The 22,591-nt window shown below is 43.8% G+C and overlaps 1 protein-coding gene across 1 annotated transcript in view; it reads left to right on the forward strand.

Moving 5' to 3' along the window:
* Positions 1 to 1,922: 1,922 nt before the first annotated feature.
* Positions 1,923 to 22,591, forward strand: part of rgs6 (regulator of G protein signaling 6) — a 59,268-nt gene continuing 38,599 nt past the window's right edge. Inside the window, exons 1-2 of the mRNA XM_056581802.1 lie at positions 1,923 to 2,165; positions 11,796 to 12,144. Of these exons, the coding sequence (XP_056437777.1) occupies positions 11,890 to 12,144 (255 nt within the window). The 5' untranslated portion in view covers positions 1,923 to 2,165; positions 11,796 to 11,889. The remainder of the gene's footprint in view (positions 2,166 to 11,795; positions 12,145 to 22,591) is intronic.

Raw genomic sequence — 22,591 nt, forward strand, 5'->3', positions numbered from 1 at the left:
GAGAGAGAGAAAGAGAGGATCTCTGGCAACGGGACACGTGTTTGCGGATTGTGCTATGTGCACACTTGTGTCAACTGATGGCCAGTGCTAACTAACTTCCCACTAGAGCCCGTTCTGTTGCCCTGAGCTGTCAGCCACGGTTGAATTTCCAGGAACGAGCGCAACATGCTCTGTTGGACTGCTCAGTGATCCAGGACTATTGGGAATGTGGGGAACATGCTGTGTGCGCATGACACTCATCTCAGGGGGCCGTTTAGAGTTGAGCTAAAAGGCTGCACACATACTGGGCGATCCACTGGAGGGGGTCCACGGCGGCTCCTCGCACAGGATGTGGACATCATGGTGGGCGACCAAATGTTAAGCAGTGGGGGGGATGCACCAGGTAGCCTAGCAGACAAGCTACAGAGGAGCACCTGGAAATATAGGAGGATAATGGCGGACGTGCATTGCTCCTATATTCAGGCAGGGAAAACAGATGGAAGTTACGTGTGCAAACTAGTACTACAGGGGGTGTCCCGTTCTCAGGATCTAACCCTGACCCTTCCTTTCACACACAATTCAGTATTTGTATTATTAATACAAAACCATTTTTTTTATTGCGACTGTTATTGAAGGACGCTTTAGATATGAGGTCACTTTTATTATTATTTTTGCAGTAGTGCACCCAAGTTGGGAAAGGTGAGCCGTGTTCAAAATTGACAAAATATACTATTTCCAAATTATTAGTGACCAATTTCGGGCCAGTATTTCTGTGTTGAAGATGGTTCATTTCCGATGATGCATACTTACTAAGACAATGTTAATCCCACATAGTGCAGTGCACTGACCCCAACACACATCAGTGTGGGATCAGATGCGAGCAATGATGGGAATCGTGGTACTCATGATTTGTACTCAGTCATACTTGGTGTGTGTTTATGTGTGTGTTTGTATGTGTCCCAAGCCTGACAGGAAACATCAGAGCTCAAGAGTCCCCTAATAGCAGCCTGCTTCAACAGACACTTCCAGCATCCCCGTTCACACACACACACACACACACACACACACACACACACACACACACACACACACACACACACACACACACACACACACACACACACACACACACACACACACACACACACACCAAGCCCCAGTGGACCATCTTGTTTCCTGTTTACTCTTCCTCAATAATTCAGCTGGCCCAAAGTGGAGGCTTACACCCCTCCCATGGGCAGACAGATCGCTGACGTTGGCGTGTGTGAAAGACATGAATCTATTTAGCCAGAAAGATCCATTAGCATGAATGTTTTTCTTGTTCTCGATTATGGCTGGAAAGTGCCCGTATTGATTTTCTTCAGCTCATTAATGTCAATATTACCATGGGTGGAAACAACTGAAGGAGAGAACGAGGCGGGGAGCAACAACTTGCTAGCTTGACACATGGTAGCACCCCTCTCCTACACACCTTCTCTGCCCAAAAGGTTAGGAGCTAGCTGGCTTTGCACAAACCATCACATGTGCCCTGTCTTAGTGCACCATACAATCATATATTTTCATTTATATTAGTAGGCCTATATATGTTTTCACTGCTATAATATATATTTGATGTTCATTCTTTCATCTTGTCTAAAAGAAGAGGAATGAACAAGTTCGAGAAACTTTACTCTTTATGGCAAACATTTTCTCAACCATTTCTGACATTTCTGTCATGATGGCACCCAAACATACGCACACGAGGAAACACTGCTTTAACCTGGCCACTCTGCCTCCAAGCTCACACAGCCCACCCACCAACACATAATTGCTGTATACGCGTGTGTGCGTGTGTATGTGTGTATGCGTTCGTGTGCGTGTGTGTGTGTGTGTGTGTGTGCGTATGTGCGTGTGCGTGTGAGTGAGAGAGGTAGAGGGGGACGCTACCACAGCTGCCGCTGGACCAACACCATCTGTACAGCTGTTCCACTCCCGCAGACACCTCGTGCCGTGTGTTCCACTAGTCTCCCCGTCTCCTCTTCTCCTCCGCCGCGGAGTGACGGATACTCCACCTGGGTCACCTATAGGCTGCTGCTGCCGGGGAGCTGATTGGGCGCGTGTTTGTCCGGGGAAGCTCGAGCGCGTCGCTCGCATAGAGAACACGGGATAAAACGACGGACGAACGGCTTTAACTTTTGTTTGCTGAGGTAAGGTTGTTCTCTGAACGGATTGCTAACGGGGTATATATTGGAAGAGAAGGATAAAGTGAAAGTAATAACAAGGCAAAGAGCGACTTCTGTGCTGCGGCGGCGTGCCTGCTCTGCCACGCGACAGTGTTCCCGCGGTTAGCGTCCTCAGGTAAAGAGCCGTCAAGCGGTCACACATTTTACCTGAAGGTTCGAGAATGGGTGTGTGTGTGTGTGTGTGTCTCTGCATGCATGGATGTTTGCGCGCGTGCGTGCTTGACTGTGTGCGTGTGTTTGTGTGTGTGTGTGCGTGTGCGTGTGTGTGTGTGTGTGCCAGACTGCCAGTCTACCATTGTATAAGGAAAAAAACGAACTGCCTTACTATGTTTTGTATGGTGATAGAAATATTCCCCGTCGCTTTTACCGAAGAATACATGCAGGTGCAGGGAATGTGAGGCAGACTAAATTAAGATGTAGCGCTGCAGGTGGTGTACGCTCAGGGAGTGAAACGCTCCTAGGAGGATAGATGAACACTATGTATAGGTACATTGCAGAACTGGGTACCAGTCTAGAGACAATCAAGTTGCCGTACTTTCTTTGGACACTATTATATTCAATTTAAACGTGTATTCAATACGCCAATGCAAATCGTTAAATAAGTGTTAATGCACATTGTCTTTGAAATGGGATTATGTGTGTGAGTCTGTGACCGTACTGGGGTGTCTGGGCAGGGTTTATTAAAATATAAATCAGACGTGCTGATTAAGCTGAATGGTTGTAGAGATATTGGTTTAAAGTTGCAGATGTCAAAGATATATATGGAACAGTATTAATATATAATTAAATATATATAAATATATATATTATAACAGTAGTAATACTGACCTGACATCCCAATGCATGATGGGTTTGAGTTATTATCCTCTGCCCTCATGAAGTGTAAGGTTGTGCCCTGAAGTAAAACCAAGGGTTAAGTTGCGTTGGGTTTATAATGGGAATAAACATAACATAACTGTCGTTTTTCTGACAGCCGGAGGTGACATTCCCCAGTGCACTATTCCGGGGAGCGCGGCATTGCAACGGGAATAGTCCTACTTCTTGGCTGCATGAGAACTTACTTGGTTTCCATGGCAACATGCAGTACTTTCTGTGTTGAAAAAGGTTGGCCTATATGTCAATCGACTGCCCCGGAAGAGAGATTAGGAAGGGCGTGGCTAGGGGCTCCTGCACCACACATTTATTCACCATATTCCTCTAATTGGCTCTCTGAGGGGTTAGGAATTAAACACGGATGATACTTGTCCATTCCACGATTCATAGTAGACAGAGAGTCAGGGGAACATTTCTAAAACAAAACGGTTCGGCCAAACTACATCTATGGGTGTTGCCACTATATCCATACCAGGACAACAAGTGCTTTTTCTGGGTAAAATTGCTAACTTCACCAACAAACTCAACTCTAACCAGCCTCGACTCTAGACGCTGTACTGTTATACGACTTCACCAGTCTCCTTTCGGTGTGCATTGTGTTATGTCAGTTTGAGTAAAGGGGCTTCGGTGTACTACAGGTATTCTGGGTACTGTGCTCATTGTATAATGAGGAAAATATGCTAAGATCACATATCAGGAGGATACAGGAAAGGAGGCTGCTGATGCTGGAATATTATATAAATATATATTTGTGTATGTTGTATATTGCCTAAGGGTTAGAATAACCCTGTTGCTATGATGTCAAGTATCATGTCTCTTTGGTGACTGAAAACCAAAGCAACAATAGCGGTAGGCAAAATGTCCATACATCATGAGGGCCTGCAGATTGGGTTGTGTTTATTGTTTTTTGCTCCAATGCAGGAGAGTATATACCCACATGTAGTCAGCATTGTTACATGTGTATGTAGTTTATACATGATGTAATACACTCCCATGTAGTCAGCGTTGTTACATGTGTATGTAGGCCTATACTTGATGATTGCGAAGAGCTAGGTTTTGTGTTATATGCATGTGTCCGTCCATGCATGTAGACACATATACCCCCACACACAAACTGTGAAACACACTCGCACGCACGCACGCACGCACGCACGCACGCACGCACGCACGCACGCACGCACGCACGCACGCACGCACGCACGCACGCACGCACGCACGCACGCACGCACGCACATACACACACACACGCACACACAACTGATGATTGTATTGATCTTAGGAGGACATGGAGCCAAGTATTAGCCTCTCTCTCTCCCCCCTCTCTCTCTCTCTCTCTCTCTCTCTCTCTCTCTCTCTCTCTCTCTCTCTCTCTCTCTCTCTCTCTCTCTCTCTCTCTCTCTCTCTCCCCCCCTCTCTCTCTTTCTCTCTCTCTCTCTCTCTCTCTCTCTCTCTCTCTCTCTCTCTCTCTCTCTCTCTCTGTCTCTGAATAAACTTTGAAGACGGGTTGAGAAGTGCCATTTTCAGAGATGGGCTGAGACGATTAGAGCACAGTGCATACAGGGACTGTATAAACTCATTACTCTACTATAGATATTATTTGACCTAAACTATAGTTGACATCGCCGCTAATGATCCCAGCAGAGTTTCTCCTCTCTAACCAAGCTTAATTGCGGTTGTGCAAAATGAGGGGTTCAGAAAGTGGAAGTCCTGCCATATATTCACACGCCCCACACTTATACCAGCTAATGTTACTCATCAAACCCCATTCGTAGTCACTGCATCCCGCAATCATTTGTTAAATACACAGATCATTTATACCCTGATTGTAGGCATGTCTCATATTGCATATACCTAGTTCTTGATTCATATTTGCGCCCTATACCAGGTAATGTTCTGAAATAAAGGGCACACTGTCCTTTGAGCACACAACATTACAGTTGCTAATTTATACACCAATTTTTTTATCTATAACGGCTTTTTCACGTTTATTTGGGATGTCGAATTTCATCAAGCCTGTCCTTTCATCCACATATGTCATGAAGCCCACACATGAGCTTGTGCAAGCCAACAACAACAGGTAATCATGGCCCTTGGGCAGGGGCCAGCAGAGTGATTGGTTGCATACCTTGAACCTCAAACCGTTGAAGCATCACACCTGATTGTATCGGCTGTGCTCTTCAGAATGCTTGCAGTTCTGTACATTACATCGGTTACACTTGCTATGTACTGCTATGACATGTTGCTTTCACACAGTGACCACACACACAACATCACACCTCTTAATGCTCGCTGCTTTCCTTACATCGCCAGACCCATTCGCAAATGCGTTTGAAGTCTTGAACCTCATACTTCATCATCGGTTTCCAAAGGGTCGCAGACCAAAATGCCTCTGGACCCAATATGATAGACCTTCAACCAATCAGAGCAGCGAAACCTGTCTCACATCAGCATCAGCCATCTTGATTTCTTATGAAAATGCCTTAATAGCGTTCCCATAGGGTCCTCCTCTGTAGTGTCATCATATCAAACCGGACCCATTTTAGATAAACAATTGTGATTGGCCCATCCTTGACCAATCACCCGTTGCTTGGAATCTGCCTGAAATCTGTCTGAACTGGAGGGGGACCCTCCCGTTCATATGCCAGAGCAAATAAAACAAGAGCTGGCAGATTTGTCTGGTTCCCAGGCTGGCTCACAGCTCCAGCCATCATAAATAATTCATTAGTTGTTGTACCTTTGGGATTTTTTATGATACTTTACCAGTTGACTGGAAGCTAATTTAATTGAACTGAAATACTTTATGAGACTGGATTGTTATTCATTTGAAGTTAATTTCTCCTCTGCATTACTAGTTGCACATTAATGGTTATCATGATCGTGGACTCTTTAGTTTATTTTTTAGCAATTAGTTGATGGTGGAAAAGTGTTAAAAGTCCAAATTTTGTACTCCCAACCCATTATTGTTTTATATTATAATTTGTAATATCCAGTAAGATCCAGAGTATATCTATTTAATCAATCACAATATTGGGCTGAATAATTGTATTGCTTTTTAATATAATCTTTTAATTATTTAGCAGCCTTACCTCTCCCCTGCTCATCCAATGTTTTCTGTCACCCTACAATAGAGTTGTTCCAGTTGACCTCACTGCAACATTTATGTGCCGGCATTTTCTAGGTCAACTTTCCACTTTTGTTCAGGTTGACATATGCAAGAATACACATCGGAAACTCTTAAAGACACAGTATGGAGGATCAAGTGGCATCTAGACCTTAGGTTGAGTGAAACCAACTAAGTGCCCCCCCCCCATCCTAACCTCTTTCCAATGATCTAGGAGTATCTCTTGGCGCATTTCCACCGGAGGGTGCGGGTCAATTCAGTGTGCAAAGGTGCGGCACTGTTCGCGTTTCCACGGCCAAAAGTGGGCGTGATCCGGACTGAGCCACATTGAGCCGTACTCTCTCAAAGTGTTGTCATTGGTTACGACTGTATCGAGCAGCCAAGTGTCCAGTAATGAGGTTCCTTAATTGATTGATTTATTAATTGTTTTTTGTTATTGAGTCTGTACACCTAATTCAAGATTCAAGATTCAAGATTCAAGATAATTTATTGTCATTTCAGCCATATACACAGTATACAGTGAAATGAAATAGCGTTTCCCAAGAACATAAGGTGCAACATAGAGCTACAATAATAACAAAAAAATCGACGACAACAACAACAACAACAACATGCTACATATAACTGCAAACCAGTAAAGTGACTGTGTGGAATTTGTAGTGCGGGAATATAAATATAAATATGACTGTGTCTGAGTAGTGCGGGAATATAAATATGAATATAATAAATATGAATATAAAACAATAGTGCAATAGTGCATAAACCACGGGTAACAGAGATGATCAGATCTGTCCCTTAGAGTTGAGGAGTCGGATGGCCTGGGGGAAGAAGCTGTACTGTAGTCTGGTTGTGGCGGACCGGATGCTCCAGTACCTTCTGCCAGACGGAAGGGGGGAGAAGAATTTGTGTGAGGGGTGGGAGGGGTCATCCACAATGCTGGTTGCCTTGCGGATGCAGCGAGTGGTGTAAATGTCTGAGATGGAGGGGAGAGAGACGCCGATGATCTTCTCAGCTGTCCTCACTACTCGCTGCAGGTTCTTGCGGTCAAGTTTGGTGCAGTTTCCGAACCAGGCAGTGATGCAGCTACCCAGGATGCTCTCTATGGTCCCTCTGTAAAAAGTGGTGAGAATGGGGGGTGGGAGATGGGCTCTCTTCAGCCTTCTCAGGAAGTGGAGGCGCTGCTGGGCTTTCTTAACCGTGGAGCCGGTGTTGAGGGACCAGGTTAAGCTCTCGGCCAGGTGGAAACCAAGGAATTTGGTGTTCTTCACGATCTCCACCGGGGAGCCATCAACGTCCAGCGGCTCGTGGTCCCTCTGTGCTCTCCTGAAGTCAACAACAATCTCTTTGGTTTTGTCTACGTTCAGGGACAGGTTGTTGGCTTTGCACCAGGTTAGCAGTTGTTTCACCTCCTCTCTGTAAGCTGACTCGTCGTTCTTTTCTATCAGACCCACCACTGTCGTATCGTCGGCGAACTTGATGATGTGATTCGAGCCGTGTAGCGCCGTGCAGTCGTGCGTCAGTAGTGTGAACAGCAGTGGACTGAGCACACAGCCTTGAGGGGCACCTGTGCTCAGAGTGGTGGTGTTGGAGGTGTTTTTCCCGATCCGGACTGTCTGGGATCTCCCCGTCAGAAAGTCCAAGATCCAGTTGCAGAGGGAGATGTTCAGGCCCAGCAAGTCCAGCTTCATGATCAGGTGCTGGGGGACGATTGTGTTGAATGCTGAACTGAAGTCTATGAACAGCATTCTAACATATGTGTCCTTTTTTTCCAGGTGGGTGAGTGCTAGGTGGAGGGTGGTTGAGATGGCGTCATCGGTAGAGCGGTTTGCTCGATACGCAAACTGCAGGGGGTCTAGGGTGGGAGGCAGGAGGCTCTTTATGTGCCTCAGGATCAGCCTCTCAAAGCACTTCATGATGGTAGAAGTGAGTGCTATGGGGCGGTAGTCATTGAGGCAGGACACAGGTGACTTTTTTGGCACAGGGACAATGGTGGTAGTTTTGAAGCACGATGGGACGTTGGCACTGCTCAGGGAGATGTTGAAGATGTCCGTGAGAACATCTGCCAGCTGGTCTGCACATCCTTTGAGCACACTCCCGGGAATGTTGTATGGGCCAGCAGCCTTACGCGGATTCACTCTGCGCAGTGACTTTTTCACCTCAGCTGTGGTCAGACGTAGCACTTGTTCGTCGGGAGAGGGAATGTTCTTCTCCGCCACCACATCATTTTTTGCTTCAAACCGGGCGTAGAACACATTCAGCGCATCAGGCAATGAGGCATCGCTGTCACAGGCTGGTGTAGATGTCCTGTAGTTGGTGATGGCTTGGATGCCCTGCCATAGCTGCCGTGTGTCTCCACTGTCTCTGAAGTGGCCGTGGATTTTCTGAGCATGTGCACGCTTAGCGTCCCTGATAGCCCAGGCCAGTATTGCCCTCGCTATGCTCAGAGCCTCCTTATCACCTGCTCTGAAGGCTATGTCTCGGGCTCTCAGCAGTGCACGTACCTCTGCAGTCATTCATGGCTTCTGGTTGGAGCGTGTGGTGATGGACTTGGTGATAGTGACGTCATCAGTGCACTTACTGATGTAACCAGTCACTGATGCTGTGTACTCCTCCAGGTCAATGAAGCCGTCGGTGGTTGCTGCTTCCCTAAACATATGCCAGTCGGTGCACTCAAAACAGTCCTGGAGGGCAGAGATGGCTCCTGCTGGCCAGGTTTTCACCTGTTTCTTGGCTGGTCTGGAGCGTCTGACGAGCGGTCTGTATGCTGGGATCAGCTTGACGGAGATGTGATCCGAGTATCCGAGGTGGGGGCGGGGCTCAGCCCGGTACGCACCAATTACGTTGGTGTAAACAAGGTCCAGCATGCTCGCCCCTCTCGTCGCAAAATCCACATGTTGATGAAATTTAGGAAGCACGGTTTTGAGATTTGCATGGTTGAAATCTCCAGCGACAATGAGCAGTCCTTCTGGGTGAGTGTTTTGGAGATCGCTAATGGCTCCGTAAAGTGCGGCCAGTGCATCCTTAGCATTTGCACTGGGGGGAATGTAAACAGCTACCACATGCAGGGAGGAGAACTCTCGTGGCAAATAAAAGGGTCTACATCCCACAACCGCGTATTCCACCAGCGATGAACAGTACTTTGAGACTAGGGCAGAGTTGTTAATTGGTCATAGTTCCAAGTAAGATAGCAATAATGCTGTTTGTCCGTTCTGGGCTACTGTAGAAACAAGTGCAACATGCCCATTCTATTCTAATAAAAACACAAACATTCATATTTTCAAGGGATATACATTGATTTAAACAAACTTATATAAGATCATCTGTTTCTGCCATGTACGTTTCGCTATATGCCACTCAATTCTACACACACCTTTAACAGTGTTCTCAATAAAGAAATATATTGCGTTGCAAAGATTTTAAATGAGTGCCTGAATCTGTCGAAAGATGTGAGAAGCATGTCAGGATCTCCAGGAATATGTTTTTTGCCAGGAGACTGGTAAATCCTGAGGATTGGCAGCTAGGCTGGTCCAGTGTTTTAAATTAGATAGATGGCACAGGGCTCAACCTTTGCCGTTTTCAAACAGCCCTTTCCTTGACAATAGACACAAGGGGTTTGGAGAGAATCATCCTGGATGAAGCCTAGATGGAAGCCTTCACATTTTTTGTAAGCATGCAGAGATACCTGTTTTTATAGTGACGGAAAATGTACAAATCATTTATATGGATACTGCAGGCCTATACCTATATCAACCTACCCAAGAAGTTAGGTTGCAAATCCACTTCACTTTGGAGCTATCCCACTCAAAGACACGTGTCCCATGTACTGCCACACCCCTTTTTGTCTGAAAGGCATGAAGGGAGAATCTCTTCTGACTTGGCCCATAACAAGAAACCTACACACCCAATTTGGTATAAGTCCGTTTACACCTTTTTGAGGTATCCCACACACGGACAAACATCCCCTCCCTGGCTGAGGTAATTCTGCTTAAATGCACCAGGGGTTAGCTTTCACTAGTTTAGTCTACTACCCCTATGCTGCATAAAAAAAGCAGACCCAGAAAAAACTTTCTAGGAACATGGTGTGCGATATTGCGGTCCCAATTCCTATTGATGTATAATGTATAATGTGTATGTTTAGCTTTGCCTAATGAATGCATGTTAGTTCACAGCAAGCATGCTGCCTTTTCTGTGCACTCCGCTGTATGCTTCATGAAGAAAAGAGTGTGTAAACATGTCTTTTTGTACATGGCTTCTCTTTTATTTTTCTGTTGCCAAAAGCAGAAGAATAAAATAGTCTCTAGTAGTGTAGTGGTGTTCCTTGGTTTCTTTACATTTTAATTGTATCTGAATTTAAAAATATAGCATGTATATCCTTTTTCTCATCCAGTGTTCTTCAACTGTTTTAATTTGAGCTCTTGGTGATCACACAATCCTTATTGCAGCTTTCCTTTACTGGTCCAGTAAGAAGTAACATTTAACATTTGTAATTGACCTTTATGTAATGTATACTTATTAATATACATACTCTAACTGCCCATGAAATTGGCACATCTGTTACAATGGACCTTTGTCCTGCAATAAAATAAACTTGTTGTTCATTCTAAACTCCAACAACAAGATCATTCTCCCGGATAGACCCTTGAATCACCACAGGTGATAGCATTTTACTTAAAAGAGAAGAAACATTGCTGTATCGCTGCGCAGTTTGGCCCTGGCCCTGTCGACAGAAGCGCTTTGAGTCTCACTTCAAATGGTGAATTGAAATGGTTGTGAGATTGCAATGCAAAGAGGGTTGTGTTTTTGATCTCAAATGGTGGTACGAGAGATCAAAAACCATCTCCCGACCATCTGTACGTACAGATGTTCTCGCCAAGAGAACCACTGTAAAGTAAGCGGGTGTCATATCGTATCTGAAACATCAGAGAGGGCCATGGGCTGGTTCCTAGCCCTGGCATTTCTATTATTCAACAACTTTTGCGACATCCAAAGAAATGGAAACTAGTAAACTGTTTGTCTCTGCCTGTTTTCGGAGGTAGAGCAAACCATGGACGAGGTGGTGAACTGAAACTTGTAAACTGCGCCTAGTCTAAACAGGATGAGGCAGTTCTACTTCAGTTGTCGTAACTATTCATTTTGGTGAATACACATTTGTTGAGGAATATAGCTCTAGTTAAGGGACATCATGTCACCTCAGGGCCTCAAAACGAGGAACCATTATTTGTTGCCTATCCCACCAATTTAGGATTCTAATCAGACAATCACCAACGAAGAGGCATTGGAGGGCACTTTGCCATCATGTTATCATTAGCTTAACAACTAATCTCTACCTCCCCCCCCCCCCCCCTCCCCATTGCTCTGCCTCCTACCATACAACAAGTGGGTGCTACATATTGGTGGTGGTTAGTGAGGTCCCCCCTTCACTTTAGGCGTCTTTGAGTGTTATTAATTATTATTATTCTTCATGTTTAACCTCTGTTTTCCTTTTATTCCTAGTCTGTTTTACATAGTTTTGAATGATGACTATATGCTCTGTAAGGTGACCTTGGGTGTCTTGAAAGGCGCCTCTAAATTAAATGTATTATTATTATTATTATTAACAGGACGCCAACGGAAAACTAGGGAGAAAACCAGCAAAGAGGGCTGGGGAAACAACGAACAACGTAGACGGACCCCCGAGTAGGAAGCCACCCCAAGATGGCCGACGCACCAGAGCAGAAGCAGAGAGTGGGGGGGGAGGAGCAGGTGGAGGAGGAAGAGGAGGAGCAGGAGCAACCGGAGGAGGATGAGGAGGAGGAAGACGAGGACGAGGCGTCGGAGGGCTCGGTGGACAGCGCAGAGGGCAGCCCGCGGATGACGTTGGCGGCCCGCCGGGCGCTGCGGGCCTTGAAGTCGCTGGGGGCCAGCGTGGACCCCGATGACGACTCCCCCAACATGATCGTCTACAGGAAGGTAGGAGACGCATGAAACAACCAATCACAGCCCATTAGAGCGGCACATGCTATAGTGAATGCAGCTTATGCTTGAAAAGAGCCTTTGATTGAACTTCATTCTCCACATGTCCACATGAACAGGGGGTGTGCCATCAACACAATGATTACGTTTCAGTCAACTAAATACTTTAACTGCATGGCAAACTACATCATGTTATTGTAGTCTTTTAAAGTATGTTATAATTATTATACCAATAATGGTAATCAAATCACAGCCTAAAACTATGATATTTTACGGTAATTGGTAACACATGAATGTTATATCAATACTAACATTTTTTAAATATTTTATTTTCCATTTAAGTTAACTGAACTCATGGTAAAAGGTCTTATTGTGTTAGATGAGACAAGGGATCAGTGAATGCATGTCAAAAAGAAGGTGACAAACTTAACAAAGGCCTTATATCTACGGAAATGTAAATAGGGCATAATCAAAGGCCTGTGTTATCATTTAATGTTTCTTGACTTTGTAAACATTTTAAAAAGGCACATTAATAACAGCCCAGAAAACATACTAATAAGTGTAGCTGGAGGGCAGAGGTTTAAAGATTTTGTCGATACAGACTTTTTGGTGATTTAAATAGTATAGTAAATATAGTAAAATAAATAAATTGTTCAGTTTCAAATATATCATGACATACCGAGCATATCAAGATCCAGGAAGGATTCTATGATTTAGCTTATAGGATCAGTTGCTCATAAGATTTCGTTATCTAGATATGTTTATATGTAGACTATTGGGAAGAGGAAAGGGAACATCCAGGACTTTGATTTAAAAGGGTTATATATATATATTATACATCCATGGGTTATAAATGTTATACGGTTATCAAGTCAATCACTTCATTTCATCTATATTCATAATATACACGCATATATGACCGAAAGGGAAAGAAACACTTCAATGGTAGAACATAAATGGTATTCCTGTACACGGTCATGTGGAGTCCCACCCACAAGAGACACTTTCATTATGCACTCTCTATGTTGGCACTCTAAAATAAATACAAGTTTCAAACCCATGTCAAATGGCAGCACTTGGGCAAGACAAGTGCTGCAATGACAACTGATTATTACAAAGTCATGTGCAATTGTGAGCGGGCATAACCTCGGTTATATGGACCGTAGCACAATAAAGATACTCCAGGTCTTCAATGAGCATGGGCAGTCAATGCACGTACATGGGAATCGAACACCAGGCCGTAATGCGGGGGCTTTAGCTTAGCTTCAGCTTTAGCTTGACCTGCGTGCCACCGACTTCCAACATCCCTTACAGGATACTGTTATTGATCTAAAGGATAACATGGCAGCCTGTGTAACGGATTAAGGCTACAGTGTTCTCGCTCAATACTGAAGAAATTTAAAGAAATTGTTGTCGGCATGGACCACGACCCAACCTTCCCCCTCTACTTGCTCTTATTTAAAAGTAAAGAATTATTTATTTTGCTTGGTTTTATTATTGACCAAAAAGATCAGAAAATAGGGTCCAGATTGGGGAATCCTTTAAAGGTGACATATAATACCACCAGGTGTGAGTGTGATTAGCTGATGGCTTATCACACCTGGTGGTATAATATGTCACCTTTAAATTATTAATTTGACACTTTATAAATGAAGCCAAGAAAACGTGTCCGTCCTTGCTTCTTCCCAGCGTGTGTGTTTTCACATGTCTCTGAGTTCACATGTCTTTGTGTCCTTTGAATTGTGCGATTCGTCATTCCTAGTTGTTAACTATACCTACTTTTTCACTCTTGTCCTATATGATGCAAACAAATGGATCCAATTATGTTTGGGATTAAATTACTTTCAAGCAATTCCATCGTGTTGAGAGAGCAAAGTGAATTTGTTTGTGTTAATCAGATATAATACGTTTGTGTAAATCAGACCTCCCACCATTTCCCTGTTTTTCCAGTAATATATGCTGATGGTCCGGTTGGTCATTTTGTCCATCTGCCCCACCGACTTACACGCACGCACGCACGCACGCACGCGCGCACGCACGAGCGCGCACACACAAACACATCCACTCCGACCTAGTCACACACACATGCCCCTGCGTATGCAAGCACACACACACGTGCATGTGCACACACTGAAACCCCAGGCTAAGGAAGGTCTACGTGACTCTTCCTATAAGATATTGGGAGAGTATATTGTGTGAGTTTTCAGGGAGACAGTAATTGCTGAGTGGAAGAGAAGGGGAAAGGGCAATAAGCCTTAGTGTTGCTGCCGGCTTTTCACCTCTCGTGCTGTGGGGCCCTGAGGCTGAAGAAGATGCACGGAGAGTCAGGAAGGAACAGCAGCTCCCGTCTGCAGTGATGAATACAGAGCTGGCTGTAAAGGGAGAGGGTGAGAGAGATGCAGAGGGAGGGACAGAGGGGGGTAGGACATCTACACCTGCCTAGCCTGACACGCGTGATTTTCAATACTTGCTGAAACGGATACACATGCGTGTGTGTGCCCAACGTTGCAAGGCTTTTCGCATTCGCCATTCAAATGTATCGGGGAAGAGATGCTAATATGATGGATGACAGCTCAAAAAAGATTTCAACGCTTCCAAGATGAGACATGGAGATTGAGTCATCGAATCATTCGTAGGAATTATGGTCTGTATATATATATGGGCTGTCAACGTTAACACGCTTACGCTCGCGATTAATCTTGAAACCATAATGTGTTCATATTGTTAACGCATATTAACACCCTTGCTCATTTTTGCCTCATATTTGATTTTGACATTGGCATACGTCAAACATGCCAGCATGGCGGGTTGGGTGTTGTTGGGCGATGAAGCTCTGTTTCTCTCTGGTGGGTAAATGGCCAACAGGTTTGGAAGTGGTTTCTATGGGGTCAGAACTGTCTCATTAATAATGATTGCACAGAGAAGGATTCACAATTGTAAGTATGTGTATAAATTACCCTCTTCTCACAAATACATTTCAATGCACACACAAATGGATATCGGTATGAATAAATGTAAAATAAATCCATGAACAAAAATAAGTTTCACAAACACATTTCTGATCCACACACAAATGTATCTTAAAAAAATATTTGCAATTTTCATCAAAAATGTATTTGGATGTTATTACATTTATATACAAACTGTTAAACTTGAATTTACAAGACGCTTTTCATTTGTGAACTTGTTTGCATTTGTGTGTGAACTGGTCTGTATTTATATGTGGATTTTTGAGACTCCTGACGTGGCTGGATTCACAAATGCATTTTTTTCAACAAGGGACTCTCTGTAGCCAATCAGATGCCTCCCTTGTTTTCAGCCAATCACATGACTGCAGTGACTGGGTTTTTAGATTGTCGGTGCCGTTAAAGTAGCATTAATAATTGCTTACTACTTTAACGTCACCGACAATCCTAAAAACCAGTCGAAACTAGTTGGAAAAAGTGTGTAGTTCAAAACGTGACGCAGCTTTCTTCGCCACCTAGAGATTGTTATGTACGATCATTCAAAAAACCCATGTTATTTGCCATAGACATTTGATCAGTGTTTCTAATAACGCTGTTTAAAAGAACGGCATTACCTAACGCCGTTATTTTTTCAGTAAAGGGGTAATCTAACTAATTACTGTTGTTACAACGTCGTTACCGTTATTGTACGTTAAATGTGGCGCGTTACTATGAATTGATTGGATAACCTGCGTAATCCGAACGCACTCCTGGCTCCAAACACAAACTGCTAGTGAGGAGACCGGGTGGGTTAACAACGAGATAAGCGAATATGATTGGCTAAGGCAGAGTCATGTTTCATGGTAGCCAATCGGAGGCAATGTTTTTACGCACAAGCCAGGACACGCGCGCCCCACACACACACACACACACGCACATGCACACACCAAACAGATTCGATGAAGCAGCAGAAATGGCGAGTCCGGAGCAATCCGATGAAAAGTTGGCATTATCTGTAGTATTCGGCAGATATTCCACAGCCTTTGCAACCAAGCAAATTCAAATTCAGTTGATAGTATATCAGGGCCGTGAATGGGCAATTCAACCATTTAACACATTAAGGCCAAGTGAAAACTGCTAAAATCCAAATTCTTTGACATATAGCAACTTTCTTTTTTTACAGTAACGCAAATACTTTCCCTGGTAACTAGCTACTTTTATTGTAGAGTAATTCAGTTACTTACTCAGTTACTTTTTGGAACAAGTAGTGAGTAACTGTAACCAATTACTTTTTTAAAGTAACGTTGCCAACACTGCATTTGACCGGGGGAACCGGGAGGCTCGGAGGCTGGACTTATTCTTCGGGACTGCAGTCATGTGATTGGCTGAAAACAAGGGAGGCATCTGATTGGCTACACAGAGTTCCTTGTTGAAAAAAATGCAATTGTGAAAGTTCACAAATTTAAAGCGTCCTGTTAATTCAAGTTTAACAATTTGTATATAAACATCCAAATACACTTTTGATGAAAATTGAAAATATTTTTTCAATTCATATATTTATGGATTTATATTACATTTATTTGACACATTTGTGTGTCGATCAGAAATGTGTTTGTGAAACTTATTTTCTTTTAAGGATTTATTTTTACATTTATATATACCGATATCCATTTGTGTGTGCATTGAAATGTATTGGTGAGAAGAGAGTAATTTATATATAAATCACAAAATACATTTGTGAATCCTTCTCTGTGCATTCATTATTAATGAGACTGTTCGGACCCCATTGGATTCCTATATGGTGGAGGGCTGTGTCATGGCTTGTTGGCTTTCCATTTAAGAGGGAATGCATGCCGGTGAGTCAAGAAGACTAATGTGTATACGACGTGTGAACGACAGGAGATTCAACCCTGACGATTCAACCCTGATGTTGCGATTAAACATTGATTAATCAAAGCATGTGTGATTAATTAGATTGAGAAAAAATCGATTGGGGGGACCTTGAGTCTTTGATTCTAAACTTTGATATAAAGACATTCAGTAGACTTCGTCTTTAATGATCTACTGCTGTGTCGAGAATTGTGCATCTCTCTCTCTCTCTCTCTCTCTCTCTCTCTCTCTCTCTCTCTCTCTCTCTCTCTCTCTCCCCCCTCTCTTTCTCTCTTGATAACTACCTGTGTGCTCCTGCTGAGGGCCGTGTGTGTATTTGTGTCTGGTTGTGTGTGTGTATGTGTGTGTCTGTCTAGCTGTGTGTGGTTTTGTGTTTGTGTGTGTGTGCTGTGTGGTAGCATGGTGAGTGGTTGTGTCCCCCCTTGACCAGATAATTTGCGGTAGGCTGATGACTCACAACATGTGCCCTTACTGGAGAGATGTAAATCCCATTAGTCCCAGTCTATGAGTCATCAGTCACCTACAACAGCAACAGCAACAACAACGACAACAACGCTGAGGCAAAGAAGAAATGCTAATATTGCCCCCAATTCGCTGTTCTTTAATAGTATCATGGCTCATCTGAATTAATGGGGGATTGGGGATGAGAAAAGGGTATTTTATCTCAAAGACAAACTTCTACAGCTGTGCTGGTTTGCAGAAGCCTGGGATCCTATGGATTACAAACGGCTAGAGACGGAGGATTGGTGAGATACCATACTATAATAAGAAAGAAATTGTCCAGAACCAAATAAATGCAGGACTTGGACTGTGACCAACAGACCTGTCACCATGCATCTTGTTGCTTGATGTGAAGAATTTTTCCCCAGAAAGTTGTTTTCATATCTTTGTCTTGGCAGTGGCCCAGGAGGTGAATTGGGTTGTCTAGCAACCAGAAGGCTGCTTGTTCGATCGCCGTTCCTCCGAGCTGGGTGTTGCTGAGGAAGGCACCTTACCCCCACTGCTCCCGAGGAGCTGGCTGTTGCCTTGCACGTCCGACACCGCTGTGGTGTATGAATGGGTCAATTTGAGGGGCTTTGAGTGGCCTCAGGACTGAGAGGCGCTGTAAAAATGCAGTCCATTTTCCATTTGAAGTCGGAGAGCTTCTCTATTCTTCCTTAAGATCTGAGGTGGTGATACAGTGTGTTATGCAATGCCTCATTTGATGTGACAAATATATCCTAGTCGGATGGAAATAATCGGTACTTATCTATTCAAGGGACATGTGTGTGTGCTAGAGAGGTGAAGCCATGCAGGTAGTTCCACGAGCGCCAGCCAGGCTACTTAAAATGTGAAGCATATATTGAAATGTACTTCACCGTACCCCTGTGATTTAATGTTTGCTTTGGGAATCAATCAGACATTTTTATCAGGTAACAAAGGAGCAGATGCATACATCTAAAGGAGTCTCCTGATATATAATCTTTCTCAGAGATATATCTATATCTGCCTTTCAAGTCAATGGACTAAAATGTCACAAAGACATTCTACGAGTCTCACAGTAAAGGTGTTAGCAGATGGCCTCAATAAACACCCACAAATGCCAACATGGGGCATGTGTGCCATACCACTTCAATAGTTGTTGGCTATCGTTGGATTAAGTTCTTGTTTACAGGAACTTGTTGTAACGGTTATGGCCAACTTCGGCAAACATCAGGTAAATGGGTGTTGCTGTTTGTTTCGGAGGTGTGCGAGTAGATGTGAGTAATGCTCTAACTTAAACTCAGGTCTCCTTAAACCTAGCACACACTACAATGTTTAAAGAAGGATTTTACAATCGTGAGAGAGCCCCTTTTCTATATCACACAAACAATTTGCAGGCATGTATTTTCAGTGACAAGTAACAAGCTGTTCACATGTATCACTGTTCCCATAATTCCCCAACAGCTGTGACTCGCTGGGGGGGGGCAGAGAGAGATTAAAAAAGGTGTTGTTGCCTCTAGTTGCTTGAAAGCCGTCTTTATGAGAGTTAATACTCTCATACTCTCACTACTCTCATAGTTTAAGATGATTTTCTACATCAAAAGAGACGAGAAGAAAGGAGTGATACATGAAGGAGAGAAACAGCAAACTCCCGTGAAGTATATTGACACACAGAAGAGTTTCACCGTCGGCCTCTTAATAGGCAGTGCAGGCCAGACGTTTACCGACTGACTCCCAACATAACAGCCCTTCTCCCCCCAGCTGAGGAGGGAAATGGGAACTATGGGAAAAAACGGAATACCCTTGTTGATAACCTCTGCCCTGTTACCACAGACTGGGAAGTGAAGTGATAAAAAGTTTGCAGTGAAACTAGGGAAACATAGGTCTTGGACTATTGCCTAATATTGTGTTTTTTAATGAGCATTGTTTAGACCCTGCAACATGTTTGTTGCAAGGTCCATGCAACAAACATAGCATGGACCTTGTGTGGCTGCCTCTCTCCACCTAGGGGGCTTTTATTGGGACCTGATCCAGGCTGTCATGTAGCAGTGTGCGGTGATGGCTGCTCTAACCTTTGCTGGTACTCAGTGTTCAAGACCCTCCCGGACCCTCCCAGATGTTGACATTGGAAAAGCGGAAAAATGGTCCTCCTCCCCTCCTTACATCGATGCTATCCTATGCTTGTGCCTGGATGAGTGAGGAACCACAGCTATTTATAGCACTTTAGTTACAGAGCAGAATTCCCTGCCACAGGTAACAGCTACTGAATAGCAGGCTGATCAAATGAGGATGGGTGGGAGCGGGACAATCATTCGTTCAATCATTGATACAATTCTCTATTCTATTTTTAACTTGAGAGGAAAATATCCGTGCGCTTTTGTACCCCGAGTGGACGGTTTTAGTCTTTAGACACGATATGAGTCTGAATAATTTGTTGATGGCTATAGTGGCAAAGTGCAAGTAAGAAGTGCACTGAAAAGGTCAAGTAGTTTGAATGGTTTGAATGAATAAAAATGAACATATAAATAAATAGATTAAGATTAAGAAGTTACTGAATGTCGCTATTATATAAGCTTAGGATCAGTTCATGGGTGTTCATGTGAACGTACTGATAAAACACTGGTCATTAAAAATGCAAAGACCAAATTAAGTAGTGCAGTCCAAAAGTCAAGGAGTTCAGGTTTAAATTAATACTAAATTAACATAGTATAGATAGAGATACCAAAGGTACCTTATTCCTTAACCACATTAGGATCATTTTATCGGTGTGCATATGACCATACCGAATAAAACGGTGGTCATTAAAAATGCAACAAGCCAAAGGAAGCACTCTAGTAAAGTACTTCAGGCGGTCACTTGCGCATTAGACTGTCATGACAACCGCATACTATATTTAAGTGCAGAGGAATCAAATAGAGTGGATAGTCAGCGGCAGGTCCTTTTTTTTTTTTTTTAATAAATAAAATGTTCAAGTTAAAACATTTAAAAATAACTTGGATTCATGCAGCAGCCAAATCCTCCTCCCAAAGGCTTTCATGCAATACAGCAGAGGCGTGGGATATCTTCTCCTGTCAGGGATGTGTCTTCGTTAGCTTTAAAACATGGCTTGTTAGAGGCAAAGTATCTCTATTTAGGTATTTCGTGCCCTGGTGCTGCAGGACGCGATGCATAATAAAGGATCTGATGCATTTGTATTCATGCGTTGACACCTATATGAGGACAGGGGGAGATAAACAGCTCCTCGAAATAGTGCTTTGATATGAATCAATTGTAACGTCAAATGCCAGACTTGAGGCTGTGGATATTCACAGCTGGTTGACTGTCGCACAAATTATTTCTACTGTGTGTGTGTGTGTGTGTGTGTGTGTGTGTGTGTGTTTGTGTGTCAGGTTCGGCAGGACATCAGAGAATTGCCCCTTATTTAATTAAAAGTGGATTTTATGATGCTCATTAATTCACATTGAAATATACAGAAAATGAGTTCTCTGATTGAAAAACAGGCACTATTGATCGCAGGATAATGAAGGTGCAACACACTAGACATACAATGCACTCCACCAATACAGGTCAATTAAAGGTGTTTGGTGACTGTGTATGGGTTTGGTGTGTGTGTGGGACAGGGACAATCCTGTGTCGTCTCTCTATGGAATTATTTATCGGTGCATGTCTGTGATCTTTTTGTGTGCACAGGTGCATGTAGGGTTGCGTGTGAAATGCGTCTGGCGTTCACGTGTCTATGTTCTGATGAATGCCTCTTCACATATTGATGGCCACGTGTTGACGCGGAGGACACAATTTGAGGTCAACCCTAATGTTGACAAAGTGTCCACACTATGAGGGACCTGCTGAGCCAGGCGTGTTGTAATGATGTTCCTGGTTGTGTTGTGCGGTGGTCGTAAATGGTTTAATCCGTGATTAATCTGCAACATATTCATGGTGTTAAAGGGATTAACATATTGTTTTGAGGCAGGCATTTTCTAAACTGTAATGAGTCGGAAACGGAGCCCGTTCCCACTTTGGAGATTTTTGGCCGATAATACAAAGGACTGCACATCAAAGGGCTTTGGCGACAAAGCGGGAGCGTGCACATCCACCTGCACGCACGCACGCACGCACACACACACGCTGACACGCACGCACACACACACACACACACACACACACACACACACACACACACACACACACACACACACACACACACACACACACACACACACACACACACACACACACACACACACACACACACACACACACACACACACACAGACACTCAAGGAGAGAATGGGAGTAGGGGGAGAAGGCGCAGTGTATGAGTAATTGGAAGTGAATGGACTCAGGTGTTAATATTTGGATGGACGGCCTGTACTCCAAACACCTGCGACCATTGTTGTTCTAATACACCGTAGACAGGCCTCGCCGTCTCGCCGTAAACACCTGCTCGTGGCTCCCTCTCTGCCGCGCAGCTCGAACACAGCCCTCTCCTCATGGTAAAGCCACGCGATTATGTAATCAGACTCAGTCTCCAACAGGATTCAACCAAACGCAAAAGCGCTGGTAATCAACAATAAGGAAAGAAAACATTACATCTTGTATGTCGTTTATTTTTTATCATCCAGCATGTTTAATAAAAGAAGTGTTCCAATGTTAATGGATTCATTCACTGCTGTAGAAGCATGATGGATGAGTACCACTGTAGATACACTGTGTAACGGGGTACTCCCCACGGGTACTCTGCTGGTCAGCAGCTGACCTGCTAAGGCAGCCAAATGAGAGAACCTCTGCCCTACCAAACCATCCAACCATCTCCCACGGAATACCAAGATGTAAGAATTCCTGTTTTTAATTCCTAAACTCCCCACAATGTGAAACATTTTGAGTGGCCACAGATTAGAAAAGCACAATGTAAATGCAGTCCTTTGCCATTCCCCTTTGGATGAGGACATTTGGGAAGAAGCTCTGTTAGCATTAGAGATTTAAACTCTGGAGATTCAGCCATGAATTATAATATCCTCCCACACATCAAATATCAAATAGTTAACTTCCTTTCTACAAAGCGTGTGTGTGTGTGTGTGTGTGTGTGTGTGTGTGTGTGTGTGTGTGTGTGTGTGTGTGTGTGTGTGTGTGTGTGTGTGTGTGTGTGT

Source organism: Gadus chalcogrammus, chromosome 21, assembly GCF_026213295.1.
Source record: "Gadus chalcogrammus isolate NIFS_2021 chromosome 21, NIFS_Gcha_1.0, whole genome shotgun sequence".
NCBI lineage: Eukaryota > Metazoa > Chordata > Actinopteri > Gadiformes > Gadidae > Gadus > Gadus chalcogrammus.